The 16936-nt window shown below is 45.5% G+C and overlaps 3 protein-coding genes across 31 annotated transcripts in view; 1 reads left to right on the top strand and 2 right to left on the bottom strand.

Annotated features, from left to right (window-relative positions):
* SNAP47 (synaptosome associated protein 47) overlaps positions 1–5992 on the bottom strand; it is a 28831-nt gene extending 22839 nt beyond the window's left edge. For 2 of the 19 annotated variants that reach the window (XM_080583403.1, XM_080583405.1), the window contains exon 1: positions 5393–5434. Coding sequence is in view for 10 of the 19 variants with exons in the window: in XM_080583412.1 (XP_080439538.1) it covers positions 2240–2306 (67 nt within the window). In the remaining 9 variants the exon portion in view is untranslated. Of the gene's footprint in view, positions 1–915; positions 1070–2239; positions 4808–5392; positions 5435–5500; positions 5635–5866 lie in introns of those variants that run through there. The other 17 variants (XM_080583412.1, XM_080583407.1, XM_080583395.1 and 14 more) reach the window with 17 other exon arrangements.
* JMJD4 (jumonji domain containing 4) lies at positions 5462–13875 on the top strand. 4 transcript variants are annotated; one of them, XM_080583414.1, is made up of 7 exons: positions 5462–5588; positions 6168–6731; positions 7367–7532; positions 8649–8774; positions 9472–9739; positions 10456–10602; positions 11441–13875. In XM_080583414.1, exons 2-7 carry the CDS (start codon positions 6467–6469, stop codon positions 11750–11752), a joined length of 1284 nt encoding a protein of 427 aa, XP_080439540.1. In that variant the 5' UTR covers positions 5462–5588; positions 6168–6466; the 3' UTR covers positions 11753–13875. The 4 variants fall into 4 exon arrangements, with proteins under 4 accessions (XP_080439540.1, XP_080439543.1, XP_080439541.1 ...); XM_080583417.1 differs by having other exon boundaries at positions 5469–5601; XM_080583415.1 differs by lacking the exon at positions 5462–5588 and adding an exon at positions 5701–5780.
* The window catches only part of ALS2CL (ALS2 C-terminal like), a 66681-nt gene continuing 63487 nt past the window's right edge, over positions 13743–16936 (bottom strand). For all 8 annotated transcript variants that reach the window (XM_080583391.1, XM_080583392.1, XM_080583389.1 and 5 more), the window contains exons 24-26: positions 16566–16715; positions 15363–15459; positions 13743–15060 (exon numbers count right to left, since the gene is read on the bottom strand). In XM_080583391.1, coding sequence (XP_080439517.1) covers positions 14989–15060; positions 15363–15459; positions 16566–16715 — 319 coding nt within the window. In that variant the 3' untranslated portion in view covers positions 13743–14988. The remainder of the gene's footprint in view (positions 15061–15362; positions 15460–16565; positions 16716–16936) is intronic.

Genomic DNA, 16936 nt, shown 5'->3' with positions numbered 1-16936 from the left:
TAAATTCAACGAGACATCTGGTCCTGCACCTCCGTCCCTACTCCCAAAGCCATTTCTTACACCCAGAGGGCCAGTCCAGCTCCAGAGTATGTTCAGCAGGAGCATTACAGAGCAATTACCTTCCACAACTTAACTCCTTGCGAGCAGCCGGTAAGTAATTAGTGATTTAATTACTCGCTTACTCATCATCTTCAAGACCTTTGATGCATTGCAGTGTTAATTTGCAGATTGGTGCCACAGCATTATCACAAGGTGTTCAGGCACAATAAATGAAGAGTTAAACCTCTACCACAAAAGCCCCAGTCAGATTGATCCTGGGACTCATTACACCTTCTGATTTTGTTACTATCTGTTCCCCTTAAAAAGGTGAAGAAATCCTAATGCAAACAAAAACTATCAGACCTTTTTCCTCAAGTAGTACTGGTATGAGCTCCTGCAGCACACGCTTGAAATCTGCTCACACTTTCAGGTCGCTGCCTCATTAATAACCCTTAAATAGAGCTTCCTCACTCTAAGCCCAGTTCCAGTTTAAGACTTTGCTATTACGGAGGTAGGGTTTACTCACTGCAATGCCATATTCCCCAAAATCCTTCCTTTTCAAACCTTATTTCCATGGCAATGAGTTTCATCAAGGCATATGGAAAAAAAAAATCTATGCGGAATTCAGACATAAGCTTACAAATTGGCTGTGGCTTACAATGAAAATGCTCGATCTGTTCAGGACTAATAAAACTACAATCCTAGCAAGCGACAAGACTTCTCGCTGTGATGTGAGCCAGACAGTGAGAAAAAGTCCACAGAAAATTGATTTAGAGAAGTAGCTACAGCCAGAAATCAATGACAGGTTTTAAGAAATACAGTTTCTGTATCAATTGTTTACTGAATAATTCCATAATTTGGAGGAAAAGCTAAAACCTCTGGCCTCAATTCTTCAATCTAGGAAAGAAGGTAACTCCTCTAATGCAGTGAGGTTTGATCGAACAGATCTCATGAAGAGCTTTTCTTTCCCTCCAAGGCTGGGCTTTGTGAGCAGCCAACGATCGTAATTTCTATTTAGGGATTATTCTTTCTGCAATACAGAACGACAACAACACAGTCATTCACAAGGAAACAGAAAAGAAAAATACCTGAACGATCAGCCAAACCTGACTACAAAGAACCACCCATCAGGAGCAGGGCTCCAGAACAGCCATAAATTGAATTGGAAAAACCTAAGTTAGGTTAGTACTGAAATCAGCACCAGGTAAAACTAAATCATGGTGTTGGAGCCTTGTTAGTTAGGAATTACAAATCTAGAGGTTTAACTGCTTGAAGCTGCCTAGGTTTTGACACTGATGTTTTCCTTCTATAAAAACACTTGGAGAGGTATTACCGTCTCCCTACCTCACATTACGCGCTCAAAGGTTTTAAATTGCCACCCATTTAGCATGTTTTAAGACGCGTACACAGAGTATTTGAGACACATGTACAGTCACACAAGAGTATTTGAGAGAGAGATCTCTCTCAGAACTACCAGGAAAAGTGATACGATAGCAAACAAAAAATAAACCAAAACAAACATCTTGTATTACAACTCCTCATACCCTACACATACTGCAAAGGCACTGAAGGAGCTCCCATCAGACCCAGGGTAAAACAAACAAAAAATCAGCAGCCTCCCAGGCTATCAAGAGTGCATCATGTTCGGGACCAACCCTGACACCACCCCTACCACATCAGCATGCAACTGTTTGCTGCTTACACCTCTTTCAGCAAAATGTCCAAAATAGCCACACGCTGCTCACAAGCTGTTTCCCTGAGGTGTTATTTTATAAATAATGGTGAAATGGAGACACTGAAAGATTACAAGTTCTGCAGAGGATCACAAGGGAAACCTGGAAGTGAACGCAGGTTGCTCAACGCTCACTGCTGGGACAGGCACAGAGGAACAAAATGTCATCTGAAAAACAACTCCCAGACCTTGCTACCAGTAACAGCCACCCTAAATAAGGCACAAACATACTGTGGAGGCAAGGAGAAATGGTAAACAAGCAAACGACCCTTGAAGTTCTGTAAAATCTCAGCCTAGAGCCTCTTTTCACAGGCTGAGTTCACAAACCGCCCTGCAGAGACAGCATTTTCTCTCGAGCCTGCTCATTACCAGAAATAGATAATAGGTAATAATAAATATCTGCAACTGATGCCGTCCCACGACTGTGCCATACTAACACGCTCCTTACCCATACCACAGGCTCCTTACCTCTATGTGTAGACGCAGAACTCTCAGGCAGCCTCGTGGGAGCTGCCATCCGTACAGAACCATCCATCTCTACATAGATTTTTTTCCCCGTGTATTTCTCTTCAAAGTCCAGGAGAGCAGGTGAAAATAAAAACAGAGCTAAAGCAAAAGTCCTGCTATGCCCGTTACCAGAAACGCCAAAAAACCAGCAGCATATAATCAACAGAGGAGGTATGATTACCCCTGGATCTAAGAGAGTAAAAAAAGCTGTCTCAGCCCAGGGGAAGAAACGAAGCAGTCACTTGACCCGTGTAGTTACACGTGTGCATGCCCTGGGTCATATGGCTTTTGACTCACCTGAGAGCTCACGAGCTTGGCCTGACAGTCAGCTTCTTTCTGTGCTCGAGGGCAAAATGCCCGAGCAAGAACCTATTTGGTAATCAAGCCCCTTCACTGTTCCAGCACGTTTTTCCTCAATGTAATGGTTTAACTAGCATTGGATCTGCAAGACCTCCCCCCAGGACAAAAACGTTTAAACATGCACTTCACTTAACGCAATGTGAGAATGATTTTATTCAGTGACAAAAACACAAGACATCAATGGTACAGAACGCAGCTACTGTTGAAGAGCTTTCAACAGCGTACTATAATTTAACACAAAACTTCAAGGAGCCTGCTTTTAACACTAGTAAAATTCCTCAGGTGTTTAACACAAAGAAATGGTCACGAGCACCTGAATTTAGCTGGAAAAAGGCATCAGGTCTGTGCTTTACCTGTGACACACTGTGCCTTTTATCTCTCCAATGGGTACTGACCTGTGACCATGTTTTCTGAGTTACCAAAAAATACCATTAACCTATTGTTTTTGTAACTCCGCTCTCTTGAGCTAGTATTAGGGAAACTTCTCTTCGGTCTCTACTAGCAGCATCTTCCCTTTTACGAAGAACACTTGGCCTCTGCTTCCCTCTGCTTACCTTGCACCTACACGGAGGACACCTCATTATACTTGAGATTCAGCATCTTGCTGCTCCCCATTCTATTCCTTCTAAAACAGGTCTAGAAACTCCTTAGCGACAAGACGTGGTATTCACTGCTCTGTAAAACACACTGAAACAAAAGCCTCAAAAGACACCTTCCAGTATTCCCACCCAGGAAAGCAACAATGAACAGATGTAAGCAAGTCATTTATATTACCATGAAAATGACTCAGATGGCAGGAAACAAACAGCTTTAAATTACTTGTAAATACAGCCAGGAACAGGTTCATAAGGGTTACAGCGCTTGAACTGCTTGCTGTGCGTGCAGTGGAATACGAGGAGCCACCCAAAATGATTTCTCAATGAATTCCTTCATTTTGCCCACATTTTTGTCCACACCGCAGATAACACAGGCAGTCTCACCCAGCCCAGGCTCCCCAACATCAACAAACGATTCACGTTCCGCTCTACTCTGCGAATCAGCTTTTTTTTGTGGAAGGAGGAACAACCCAACATTTGTCTCCTTGACACAGCAGCACAACAGCCAGCAAGAACTAGGCTTGGCAGCAAAGAAACGTGGATTATATTTCTGACAGTGTCACCACAACATTGTGCACGTTCTTTAGCCAACACGTCTCAGTGGCCGGTTCCACAAAAAGAAGGTGACTCACCCCTCTCTTGTGAGGTGCTTTGAGATCACCTAATGAAACGTAAGCATTACTAATTGCCCCAGCTGCGAGGAGATGCTACATACATTGCGAGAAGGCACTGCCAGCTCACCCCTTCACAAGGTGGCTGCCTCAGAGCCTCCAAAACTCAGAGATTCCCCTCACCTGCACTTGCTGATCACCTGCAGAACGTTACGGCACTTGTTTCTAACACACTCTGTTTCTTCTCTGTCCTCCTTCATGGAGAAGGTTTCCACAGGGTCAGCGTCTTTGATGGTTTATTCCCACACGGCACCATCTGGCAAACCATGAGTTTTAACTGCCCTATGAGCCCAACAACCCTCATAAGAAGAATGTTTACAAGATATATCCAGCAGCAACTCCTCCTTTTTAACTAAAGGTCTAACACACTGACCCACCAGGCTCCTAACTCTGATTCTCCAAGCGATGCCACAAGACAAAGTGCTTCCAAGTGACCCTCCAAGAAATGCAATGGGCGAAGATTGGTGGCAGCTCTGTGCTACCCGAGGCTGATCTCCTCCCACCTCAAGAGGCCAACAGACCCCTACTGAGAAGGGGCATCTGCACTGAGGGGCTCCTCCACATCAATGTTTCCATCCTTCCACAGGAAAGACACTCTGACCGCACGCCATTTCTCATACAAAGGGGATCTCTGAAGAAGACAGAAGTCCCCCCATACCCTCCCACACCTATTTAACTACAGGACAGCCTCAGTTCACTCCCTTGAACACACAGCAGCCCCTATACCCCCCAGGTTAATACCCACCAGCTTTCCCTTCAATCCCAACCCTGTCTCACCCTCTCCAACCCGAAACACGGCCACATCTCCACCTCCCAAGCCTGGCTGCCCCTCAGGATCCCTGCCCCATGTGTGGCAAACCCTCCTCTGTCCCATCCTCCTTCCCCTCCCACCCCACTTGCTCCCTTCTCCTTCCCCACTGCCACCCCCAAGACTCACCCCACACTGGCACCCACCCTTCCCCCAAAACCACGTTCTTCCCTTCTCCCAGCATAAATCCCCTTTCCACCTCCTCACCCCAAACTTAATGCCATCACCTGCTGCATCTAACCCCCCAAGCACCCCCTGCTGTCCCTAACCCACCCCCCAAACACCCCTTGCTGTCCCTAACCCCCCCCCCCCCCCCAAACACCCCTTGCTGTCCTTGCTGTCCCTAACCTTCCAGCAGCCCATCCCCGACCCCACAGCACCCCACCTCCTCCCTGGCCATTACCTCAGCCGTGCTCAGCCCCCCTCGCCGCCCCCCAGCCTCACCTCCACAGAGCTGGGGCCACCTCTCCCCCCCTCCAGACACCCCAAAACACCCCCCAGGCCAGCTCCCCTCCCTCACCCCCACCCCAACACCAACCCCCCGCAACCTTCACCCTCTCCCCAGCCTGCATCCCACCCCCCAGCCGCCTCCTTCCCCCAGATTTCCCCGAAATTTCCCCAAATCTCCCCCAGTCCCCCCGGAGCCCCCCGCCGTGCCCCCTCGCCGCCCCGCACCCACCTCCCTCCCTCCCGGCCCCGCAGCGCCGCTCCGCGCCTGCGCCCGCCGCCCGCTCCCATTGGCTGAGCGCAGAGCCCCCTCCTCACGCTCCCCCCCCGGCCCCGCTGCCCTAACGCCGGCGTTCCGGGGGGTGGCACGGGGAGGTTCCGCCTCCCGCCGCCGCTCGCCCCGCCGTGCGGCCCCGAGGGAGGCGGCGGTGAGTAGCGGCGGCCTCCCGGTGTCCCCTCGGCTCCCTCGGGACCCATTCGCCTCACGGATGGGCCGCGAACCTTACAAGGGGGCGATGTGTGCGTCGCCCTATGGCGTCCGGGTGCTCCCCGTGGAGCTGGGGGGGGGCCTCAAAATGGCGGCGCCAAAATGGCGGCCGCGCCTCTTCCTCATCCCCCAGGTCTCCCCCAGCTCCCTGCTCTCCCTCATCGTCCTGCTGTTCCTCAATCCCTTCAGCGTCCCCTCTCCTGAAGCCTTTTCCCGTACCGTGCCAGTTCTCCCCGCCCTGGGCGCGGCCACCCCGCTTTCATTCCCTGCTCCTAGCCGTCTCTTCGCTTCGTTTCGCCTCTGGGAGCTCCCCGGCCCGTTGAGGAGGGGCTGAGGAGGGTGGGCTGGGGGGGGTGGTTGCCGCATTTCGGATCCTCCCTTTTCACAAAGGAACCCCCTCTCCAACACAGTCTGCAGCTGTCTGCTGTGGCCCCGAGTATTTGGGGGTGGTTTGCTTCCCCCCACACAACAATTTGTGTAAAAGGGATCCCCACTGAAATCAATTCTTCTGCTGTTTTAGGAAGGAGCCAGCCCTCGCCGACTGCCCCCAGAGAGCGGGGTTGCCCAGGCAAGAACGTGACAGGAAAACAGAATCTTTGCCACATAACATCAGGAACCCACCAGCGTTAAATGTTACAAAGCATGGAAGACCCTAATTAGCCCGGTGTGGTGGGGTGCTCTTGCACAACACCCTGTTTTACCTCTCTCAGTGTTCATATTTTCCTGTGAGTTTTCACAGACTTAGAGGATCAAGGCATGTAACGGGGGAGCATCTGGTCCTCGCTGCCTTGGCCAAGCCAGGAAGAGCCTCCAGCCTGCATGGACAGGGCGACATTTGCCTGCTCCACCGCCTTTTTTCGTGACTACAGCAGTTCGTCTCACAGCGCGTTCTGCCTCCCCGCGGGACACGTTGACTTTATTGATAAAGTAGAATCGTTCACGTACTCAGACTTTTTCCGCGATTACCTGATTCCCAACCACCCCTGTATTTTCTCAGCAAAATTTACTGATGGCTGGGGCAGCAGGAGAAATTGGGTTACGTGGGATGGAAAGCCCGATTTTGATTATCTGCTGCAGAAGTTTGGTAAGTCATGGCATTTTTAATACCTAATTGAAACATATGCTAAGTGGCACCATACTTTGATTTATTTGTCTAGAAATTGAACCACTAGCCAAACTGAAGAAATTCTCCTGACTTTTTTCTAAGTTAATGCATCTGTTTTCTATACGTATTCGTACTTTTTGTTGCAGTCAGATTCCAGTCTTGAATTTGTGTCCTTAATGAAGTAAAATAAAAAGTGCTGTATAATTTAACTGTACCATTTTATATACCTGATTGACTGTAACTGCAGGAGCAGCCTGACACTTATTGAATAGGCAAGGAGAAAGTATTTGCAGTGAAAAATCTTGGTGCAAGACTTTAGTTTGTAAATAATTATTATATTTAGTAAGTATCGATTAACAATTCTTAATGTAGGTTGTTAAAAAGAAACTGCACTTCACCTTAAGTAAATAACTTCTGGTCTGGAGTATGTTTGCCTAGAACGGTGGTGTCAGGAGTGAGAGCTGGGCAAGTGATTGTTGCTTTATGGATTTGGACTGTGCTTTGCATGATAGTGCCCAGACATTAGAGGCTACCGCAATGGATGAGGGTAAAGGAGTTCAGTTTCAGCACAAGTTACTCTGTTTCCACATGAGCTCAAAGAGTTTATATTTCAGGAGACGCTATAGTACCTGTTGCCAACTGTGATGTCAAGGAGTACAATTCGAACCCAAAGGAGCAGCTCCCCTTCAAGGAGTACATAAATTACTGGAAAGAGTACATTAAAAATGACTACCGCTCATCCCGAGGGTGCCTTTACCTAAAGGACTGGCACCTGAGCAGGTAAGAGAGCACTGTGCAAACCCCTGCATGCCACGCACAGCAGGGAGCTGCCAGGAAGCCGTCACACTTGTCTTTTTAATGCTCGAGAGTTTAAATGCTGGCACTGCTGTTTGTTAGCACCTGCCCACTGAAATATCAGTCCTGTGCCACACTGTTCTTGGTGCGCTACGTGCAGTGAGATTCTTTAACAGCTCACTGTTTCCTGAAGAGGCTCCCACTCTTGAGCGCTTGCTTTTTCATCTGTGTTTTACATGACTGTGGGAACCAGGTGACTGTAACATTTGGCTTTCATTTGACTGTTGACTGGGAGACATTTCTAATGGTGCTTAATTCAGCGAGCATTCTCTCCTCTTTCATATGAGCTATGATCCTTTAGCATCCATTTTTTTTGCCAACTTTCCCGGTCATTAAAGTTCTCTTCAGCCTGTGCAGGCTTTCTTTCTTCAGCCTGCTGCTTGTGAGGTGCTTGAATTGTCCATTCAACCGTGTCTGGCTAGGACTTTTATGTCTTTTCACCCAAATCTCTTCTTCCTTAAATGTATCCAGCTTCTAATCCAGCTTTCTTGTTTTCAGTTCTTGTTTTCACTTTTGAATGTGCCAGTGACTTATAATAGAGGAAATAAGTCAGTCTCTACCTCCCAGTTTGTTTGCTTTTACAGACATCAGTACTGTGGCTTGCTGCAGAAAGTCTGCACGTGTGGCCTCGATAGGAAGCAGGTAGTATATACTGTGGGAAGAGGCCACACATTTGTCAAATCCCACAGTCTGGTTGCCCTCCTAACCCTTACACCCCCGATCTGTCATCCAGTTGGACAACTGGCTTTGCGGGCATCTCAGCTAAAATTAATGTGTTTATTAGGAACTGTCTTTGCCATAATGAGGAGGAGTCTCCTAAATAACAGTGAAGCTTCACAGCTTGCTTGGCAGACAGAAAAGCACTGTTGCGTGCATTTTGAACGCAGCCTGCAGTTGTGAATGGTACAGAGGAGATGGAAGCAAGGTACTAATGGCCTGCTAGAGATCTGATTGGTCTCTGCTTCTAGGTTTGGGGAACTGAGGTAGAAGGAACAATGCTGCATTTTTCTGAGACCTATGTCCAACACATTATTTTTTAAGAGCTTTCCCAGAGCAAGATGTTTATACAACGCCCGTGTATTTCTCATCCGACTGGCTGAATGAGTACTGGGATGCTATAGCTGTGGATGACTACCGGTTTGTCTACATGGGACCTAAAGGTTCATGGTAAGACAGCTTGGCTTCTGTCATTTTTACATACTTTTTTAAGATTTACAGGGGATTTTTAAGATTTACAGGGATTATCACATGGTATTTCAGGATATCGTGCACTTTCAGGCAGCGCAACAGTGAACCCAGCAGTCTTGTTTCTTGAGCAGCTGATTTTTTTCTGGATGTGAAGTATCCTTACGCAGTCAGCTGAGGTCCTTTTGCACTGTAAAAAGCCCTAAATAGTTTACACAGAATCTGTAAGAAGTGTCAGCTGATTTATGACAGGTTTTAGAGCAGAAAAGCCATGGGGACCATCAGGCTTTTGTGATTTGCAGAGCCAACAGAAGCCTCAGAGGGGCGCTGATGAGCTGGTCAGGTATTTTGAAGGTGAAAAACTAAGTTGAGCCTTGGTGATAAATTTGCATTTACAGTATTCTCAGCAGTTCACGTCACAGAATCTCCTGCTGTTGAAGAACTTATAGGACAGATTAAAAATTAACTGATGGAGAAGCACAGAGGATAAAAACACTGCAATACTGTGCAGATACAATGGTCTCTGAATACTAAAACAGAAGTAAATGAAGAGGCTGACAGTTTGGGATCAGGCTTGCATAGTAAAGGCTGCCTTCTGTGTGCTTGACTCTTGCAGACATGAATTCATTGTACATATTTTAGATACCGTCTTTACTCAAGCCTCTGATTTGCCCTACAGGACTCCATTCCACGCTGATGTCTTCCGTTCCTATAGCTGGTCAGCCAATATATGTGGGAGGAAGAAATGGCTGCTCTACCCGCCAGGTCAGGAGGACTACCTGAAAGACCGCCACGGCAACTTGCCCTTTGATGTCACTGCACCTGGTCTTCAGGACAAGAGTGTTTACCCTCGCTACAACCAAAGCCAGCCCCCTGTAGAAATCATGCAGGAAGCAGGGGAGATAGTCTTCATCCCCAGTGGATGGCACCATCAAGTTTACAACCTGGTAAGATAACTGATGGTAAGATAACCTTTTCATAACACAGAGTGATAAACTGTAGGCTTGAACTGGACCAAACTTCTATTGCCACAGCATGTTGTGGATGCTAAAAGTCTAACTGGGCTACAAAAAAGTTTAGAGAGATTCATGGGGGAGAAAGTCTTTCAGTGGCTGCTCAAGATGATGGCCAACACTAACCTTGAACTCAGAAGCTGCCTGGGTCATTGACTGCTAGGAGATGGGAATGAGCAGAATTGGAAGAAGCTGTCTGCACCCTCATTTCTTATGCTCTTCTTTATTAGATGCTACGAGTCACTGAGAAATAGGATACTGGATGAGAGCGATTTATGCTGAGGCTGTTAGTCTTCATTTATAACTGTGAATTGCAGTTGACTATTGGAAAATGCTGACAAATTTGTTGTCATGATTACAAGCCAAAATTAACAGCCTTGTTCCTCCCACCCTGCATCTTCGCCTCCAGAAAAGGAATGCTCAGACAGAGGAGCTAGAGACATTTGCCAATTTAAAAAGTGAAACAAGATTTGGTTGTTTAGGGAAATTAGACATAGACAGTTTTTCAGCACAGGGGTGGTATTGGTGCCAAAGAAGCGTTTCCTTTGTTGAAGGATATGATTTTATGTTTTGCAGTATCGGTGGTATTACAGCTGTCCTCTCACACTGTCCTAGGTAGAGATTAATAACCATTTAACCTCTTCCTTCAGGAGGATACCATCTCCATTAACCACAACTGGGTGAACGGCTGCAATGTAGCTATAATGTGGTGCTTCCTGCAGGATGAATTAGCAGCTGTCCAGCGGGAAATCAATGAGTGGAAGGACCCTATGGATGATTGGCACCTGCAATGTCAGGTATAACAACACATTTCCGGCTGTCCGACTCTATTAGAGGGTCATGTATTTGGTGTATTTTATCGTGCCACCTTATTAGAGCTCTAAGACACACAAGTCCTTAAGCTCATACCTGGAATTAGTACATGATTCCTAAGGAAGTAGGAACTTATGACAACTTCATTTCTCAGGAAGTTAAGTATTACTTTAGGAAGATAGGGAAAGGGTCAGTGCATATTTCCTGTGTCAAGGAGGTTAGGATGTTGTCTAAAAAACTAATGCGTCAACTGTTCTTCAACTACCAAGGTTAGCATTGGTGTCGGGATCAATCCTTTACGTAGTATTTACATTCTCTTTTGTAACATATAAGTACTTTTTCATTTAAACAGCAGAACTTAGAGACTGTCACACAGGAGAATTGGTTCCAATATCTTTCGCGATTGAACAGTGAATCCAAAGCAAGTAAAATTAAGGTCAAGGTGGCAGGAGGCTTCTGTGTTTGCAGATATGATGCCTTCAGAAGGCAAAATTAGTGAGCAGTGTTGTATCTATCTTGTATGTTCCCAAAACCTTAAGTGTGAAGCAGGTGTAAAGTTTATTTCTGGAGGTTGTTAATGCTGCTAGATTGATACCCTCCAAGAATAGTTTCAAAAACCACAGCCATTTAGTAGCTAAAAGAAACAGCATGTTGTTTTGGGGCTAGTGAAGTTTCAAATCAGGTAAAGAATTTTAGTGCCATCAGGAAACCACAAAAAAAAAGGTTACTTATGATTCTGGATAGATAAGTCTGTAATTCTTACTGTAAACAGAAGAGTTGCTTCCATTTCCGTGCTGTTTTTTTTTTTTTTCCCCCCCATAGCTGATCATGAAATCTTGTACGGGTATAGACTACAAGGAGTTCTACAACTTCCTCAAAGTTATTGCAGAGAACAGGATTTCTATCTTGGAAAATGGCCTCGATGACGAAGCTTCAGCAAAAAACACTCCAAAAGCTGCCATTTCCACCTTGGGCATGCTCCATGCAGTGTTTGATTTAAAGAGGACTGTGAAGGTGTTAACATCATTGAGTGCTAATGAAGATTTCAAGAAACTAGACCTGACGTCACTTTCTCCACCTCCGGAGGCATTGCTCCACCACTTGAAAGCAGCAATAGATACAGCGCTACTCTAACTTCCTATTTATTCAGTTCTTTGTAAAATGAACCTTTTGCAAAATGGGTGTTTGTAGAAGAATGACTCCTCCCTGTGTAATAGCTGTTGCAGTTTAAGTACAAAGAGCCTTAATATAGAGTGGGGAGAGAGTACATTCATGAGCTGACTGAGAACTTTTTAAAACTGACAGCAGTTAAAGAATAACCAGGAAAAAAAAAGATAATGGGAAAAAAAAATCATATTATTGTAGAGTCTGATAAATTGAGCCCTGCTAGAAGAGGAACAGAAATTGTGGAGCAAGCTTCAGTCTGGCAGGGCTAAACACTGAGACTGCAGTGGTCTGCACCATATTCCCTCTGCTTCTGAAAGCACAGCATACTGACAACTAACCTGCACTGCAGACTCCAGCAGTTAAGCTCTGCTTTGAATGGTCACAGTGAAATTATTGTAAGACCTGTCCTGCCTCCAGGTGTCGCTTGGACTTTTTAATGTTAGAGGACCCCAGTTAGTTAGCTCCCCTTTAAGCCTGGGCTGGCTCCACAGCTGCAGCCTGGCTGTGGAAGAGCTGACTGTACTAGTTTCTTACACAGTGGTGTCTCTCTAAAGCTGAAAGCCTCAGGTAGAACCAGCCTTCGTTCTGCTGCAGGGCCTGCAGGACTAATTTTAACATACCAGGAAGATGCCCTGCTAGCAAATCTACCACTAATAATTTAACCGTGCGATCCACCCAAGCTCAAAAGAAGCTTGAATGTACTCTCTCATTTCTACACACTATGTCAAGGCACAGTATTTCATCAAGTAGAGACTTGATTAATCAGGGAAGCTAGCAAGTAGCCTAATATTATCTCCTAAGAAAAAAAGCCATGCTTTTAACACTCCAGATAGCACTACTGCATGGTTACAGAGCACAATTTGCAACCTGAATGCTACCCTCAGGCTAAAGAGCATTTCCAGTGAAGCATCTCTCTTGCTTTTACTGGTTGCCAAGAAAGCCTAGAAGCACAAATGGCTGCACACTGTTATCTTAGTTGCCTCTTTAGGGCTCACTTGAATTCCTGGTCAAGAACTTCCTGAATTTTTAACCAGAGTTGACCAGTAAGAGCAACTAATAAACTTATCTTTAGACAGTGCAATAGTAGGAGTCATCAATAGGCTGAAAAATCTCAACATTTTCTAGATAATCCTGTGGAGTTTGTACATGCATGCATTCTGCATGTGCTATTTTGTAGTAGAAGTTAAGCATTTTGAGTAGGAAATGGTACCTGAAAATAAAATCAATACCTAGAGCATGGAAGAACACAGTATGAAGAAAATACTTTTTTTGTTGTTTTTAAACAGCTGTGACTACGTCTCTGTGATTCATCCTACTGGCAGGGTATTTCTTTGGACTGAAAAAGTGCCAGTTCTAAGCAACTCTGAAATTAAAAGTTCACAGCTGTCACTTATGGTTGTTTACATTCTCAAATGTAGGCAGCTGGAGCTTTTTTCTTCCTTACAAGAATAAGGTGAGATTTCACAGAGACAAGAAACAATGCTTTAAAGGTGATAATCAGGGTGCTGGTAGGAAAGCATGTGTTTGGTTTTGTATTCCCCAGTTTCACTGCATGCTGTGTTAACTGGTATTGGCACCGACCACTTTATAAAATTGCAGTGAATTCCATGGGTGCTTAAAGGGCTTGCTTAGGTGAACAATACTTTTCATTTCATGTCAATGCAAGTCTAACTTTTACACTGAGAACCCAGTATCTCAGCATACCCAGGATTGGTTTAGGCACTGTGCTGTCCAGCAGACTTCATCCACGTTTCTGCAGGGAAAAGTAGCACAAAGGTTGGCTTTATTGGTTCAGTCTCTTACAATTATAGTAGGTATCTTGTATTTCAAATTCTTCCATTCCCATGAAAGTCAGCAAGCGAGCCACGTATTTTCTAAAGTTAAAGGAAAGGAAATTCTCACAAGAGTCTGAGAACAGCAACAAGGTTGAAATAAGTATAGAAACCTGGAATCTCTCTTAAAAATTAAACAGCTTTATTTATTTAAATACAGTTACTGTAAAACATACATTAGGATACTCTCATACCAATATATTAACCATTGTAACCAGTGTACTATTTATTAAAGCATAATACTTATGACAAACAGGAGGAAACAGTCCGTTGAGTTTTGTTTTCCTGAAGTCACAGACCTGGACAATTTAAAAGTCAAACTATAAAAAACCAGCAGGTTAAAATCTAGTTCAAAAGGAGCTTTTGCTCTAATATACACACATTAGTATTTTCATCTGATAGCGACAGCATACCAAATATCCATTTGCCTTTTTTAAAGGCAGAATAAAAACCAGCCCAATTTTAATCTGATTTGTACCCCTCACTGGTGTCAGTGGGTGGTCTGTCAGCATAAGGCTGTGCACCTCGGAAAAAAATCAGTGTTTTTGCAGCTCTGTCAGTGCACAAGGCCATGTGTTTTTGTGTGTTTTCTCCCCAGGATTTGAGATCTGTCACCTTTTTATTGGGCACACACAAACCCCCGCAGAATTACAAAGCGGCACCAGCATGTTCAAGGTGCAAGTGTCACATCCCTGAGATTTGATAGGAGTCTGCAGAGTATAAATACACAAGTATCTTAAGGAAATTAGTCAATAGCAGCTTTACAGTGCAATGAAGAGGTACTGAGTTTGGCATAGGGAGGAAGAGGAATAGAAAGATCTTGGGGATTCAGGAAAAGCCACCTCACTCGAGGCACAAGTTGTTTAGGAGTGCAGAGATGTCTCTTGTCCGTGCCACATTTCTACCATCCAAAAATAGTCCCACCAAAATGTCTCTCCAGACTTCATTCGACCACTTTCTACAAAATGACCTCTTCTCCCTTATGTCAGTTCACCAGTGCAAAACAAACACAGCAACTGAGAGAACAGTTAAAAAGGGTTTCGAGGGAAAGAGGCAGATTGCCATTTTTAGGAAAGCGAAATAAATCTACAGGACAAAAAGAAACCTTGGCCACTTTCCACAGAGATTCCCCAACACAAGCTGACGTTGTGTATCGAAGGCTTTCAGCCCACAGCCATCGGCGTGTCTGTGCTTTACTGTCGTAGCTAGTCTAAGAGAAAAGCCAAAGAGAAAGCCTCCGAAAAATAACCATCTTTCCCTTCCTAGCTGGAAGCTCCCAGCTGGAGCCGCAGTGACTCGATGGCTTCTTCGTCCAACAGTGCTTGGTCAACAAAGCGTGGCAGGGAGGAGGTTCCCTTCTGGTCCTGGGGCTCAGGAGCTGTGGCTCAGGTGGCAGTTCTCTCTTTGGTGCAGCCTCATTCTCTGTATGTGCTCGTAGCAAGACTGGGCAAAGAACAGAGCAACCCATTAGGGAAAGGTTTAGCAGCTTTGGAGCCAAATTTGGGTCTCCAGCACACGGAGTGAAGGTACACTGCCACCCTAGGCTAGATAAAAGATTAAATCTGCACGTTGTAAGTTAATGATAAAAGTATTTTCTTGACTAGAAGGAAAATAACCCGTGCTAGGCATGTGAACAGCCTTCTAAAATTGTATGAGGGTTGAGAGCATGCATCAGCATCTCTACCATTCGAGAAAGGCTTTCCTACAGCTTCTTGTAACAGTCGCTGATAAAAATATTTCCTTACCTCCAGTGCTGTTAGCAGAAAGTCATACAGTCCTCCTTGATTAGTGGGGTCCATCAGGTCTCTGATCAGATGGATCTCAGCTCCCAGGTGCTGGATTCTAGGGAAAAAAAAAAAGCTACAACTGAGACAAATACCTGGGCACCACCATTTCTGGGCAGGTGTTTGAAATCAGATTACGCAGAGAGGGAGGCACAGGTCTGGAAATCCATTGCTGATTCCCTGTGCATCACCCTAATCTTCAGGAGGCTGAGTCCCTGAAGCATCCTGCGTGACAGGATGTTATTGAGGATGCTCAGCCTCTCTGATTCCACTCCTCTATCACCTGCAGACAAGAAAGCTGCCTGGCAATACAAACCTGTATCGTACAGCAACGGTAGCAAAAATAAATAGCGATAACATTTTTTTATTTATTTTTAAGCTTCTGGATTTCAAGACTCAGCCCCAAACTTAAACATTTCACCCTTTTGTTGGATGCCAAGAACATCCAGAAAGTCAGTCAAGGATTTTGACTCAAAATTTGCCAGAAAAAAAAAAAAAGGCGTGATTTCATTCTACTGGATGCAAACAGGTTCCCGCAGTTTCAGTGAGAGCAATACAGGCACGGCCTCTTTGGCAGAAATGTTACATTCACAGTCGTTCCTATACAGGAGAAGTCCGATTACCAGATGGTCAATATTCAAGACCTCCCTAGTCTCCAAACTGAACCACAGTGCCCCACTGAGAACAGAAAACTGAAGAGATTTCTTAAATGGTTATTAAGGCAGAGTAAGTCAGAGACAAATGCCCTGGAGCTGATTTAAAGCCTGTTGTCTTCTGATTTTTCCTTCACATCTCTCTCAACCCAGTGTGCAGATAATTCCCACGAAAACATCAACAATTGGCCTCCAAAGACCACATATTCCTATTTTCTATGATAATCTGGGATGCCAGTCAGACTGCATTTCTCGTGACAACCCTGAACCACCTTCTTGGATGGATGCTCAGCCAGTCCCTAGCCACGTTAGATCATGGCCAACACCATCAGGCCACAGCTGGCAGACCATAGCACACAAGAACCCAAATACAGCTCAGGAAAAAAAAAAAAAAAAAAACACAACCACTTGTTTTTTTAATTAAAACTATTGGGCCTGGAAATGCGGCTGTCCGTTCCTGATTGAGGTAGCACACGACCATGGGATTGGGAAGTGAAAAGGTGCCACTTACTTAGCTCGCGACACAACGTACATCAGCAGGGGCAAGAGGTCGTCCATGGGGAGCTTGTAGTCCGTCTCCACCACCCGGGACACGGTGCTCTCTATCTCCTCGTATGTCTTCTGGAGGATCAGAAGCTTTTCGCGGGGATCCACTGTGGTGCTGTCAGTGTGAAAACAGCTGGGTCAAAGATGCTTCCACTACATGGGTCAAGGGATAAAGCAGTGGCACTTAAAAAATAAAAGATTCAGAGCAGACCTTCACACTACCACAAGCCATCTTAAATGGCTGCACCAAAAAGGAGTCTACAAGGTGGTGACAGGAGGCATCACCACGGTGTAATGAGGCCCAGGTGGACCTTGAGCCTCCCCAGGTCCTGAGCA

This window comes from Anser brachyrhynchus (genome assembly GCF_964034855.1).
Source record: "Anser brachyrhynchus genome assembly, chromosome: 2".
NCBI lineage: Eukaryota > Metazoa > Chordata > Aves > Anseriformes > Anatidae > Anser > Anser brachyrhynchus.
Note: the sequence above shows the minus strand (reverse complement) of the source record. Positions and strands in the feature narration are given on the sequence as shown.

Excerpts from the sequence above, each read along its gene's own strand:
- JMJD4 (XM_080583414.1), top strand. The coding sequence starts at position 6,467 with ATGGACAGGGCGACATTTGCCTGCTCCACCGCCTTTTTTCGTGACTAC. Across the intron at positions 6,732-7,366 it reads TTATCTGCTGCAGAAGTTTG|GAGACGCTATAGTACCTGTT; the intron begins GTAAGTCATGGC and ends TTTATATTTCAG. Across the intron at positions 9,740-10,455 it reads ACCATCAAGTTTACAACCTG|GAGGATACCATCTCCATTAA; the intron begins GTAAGATAACTG and ends CTCTTCCTTCAG.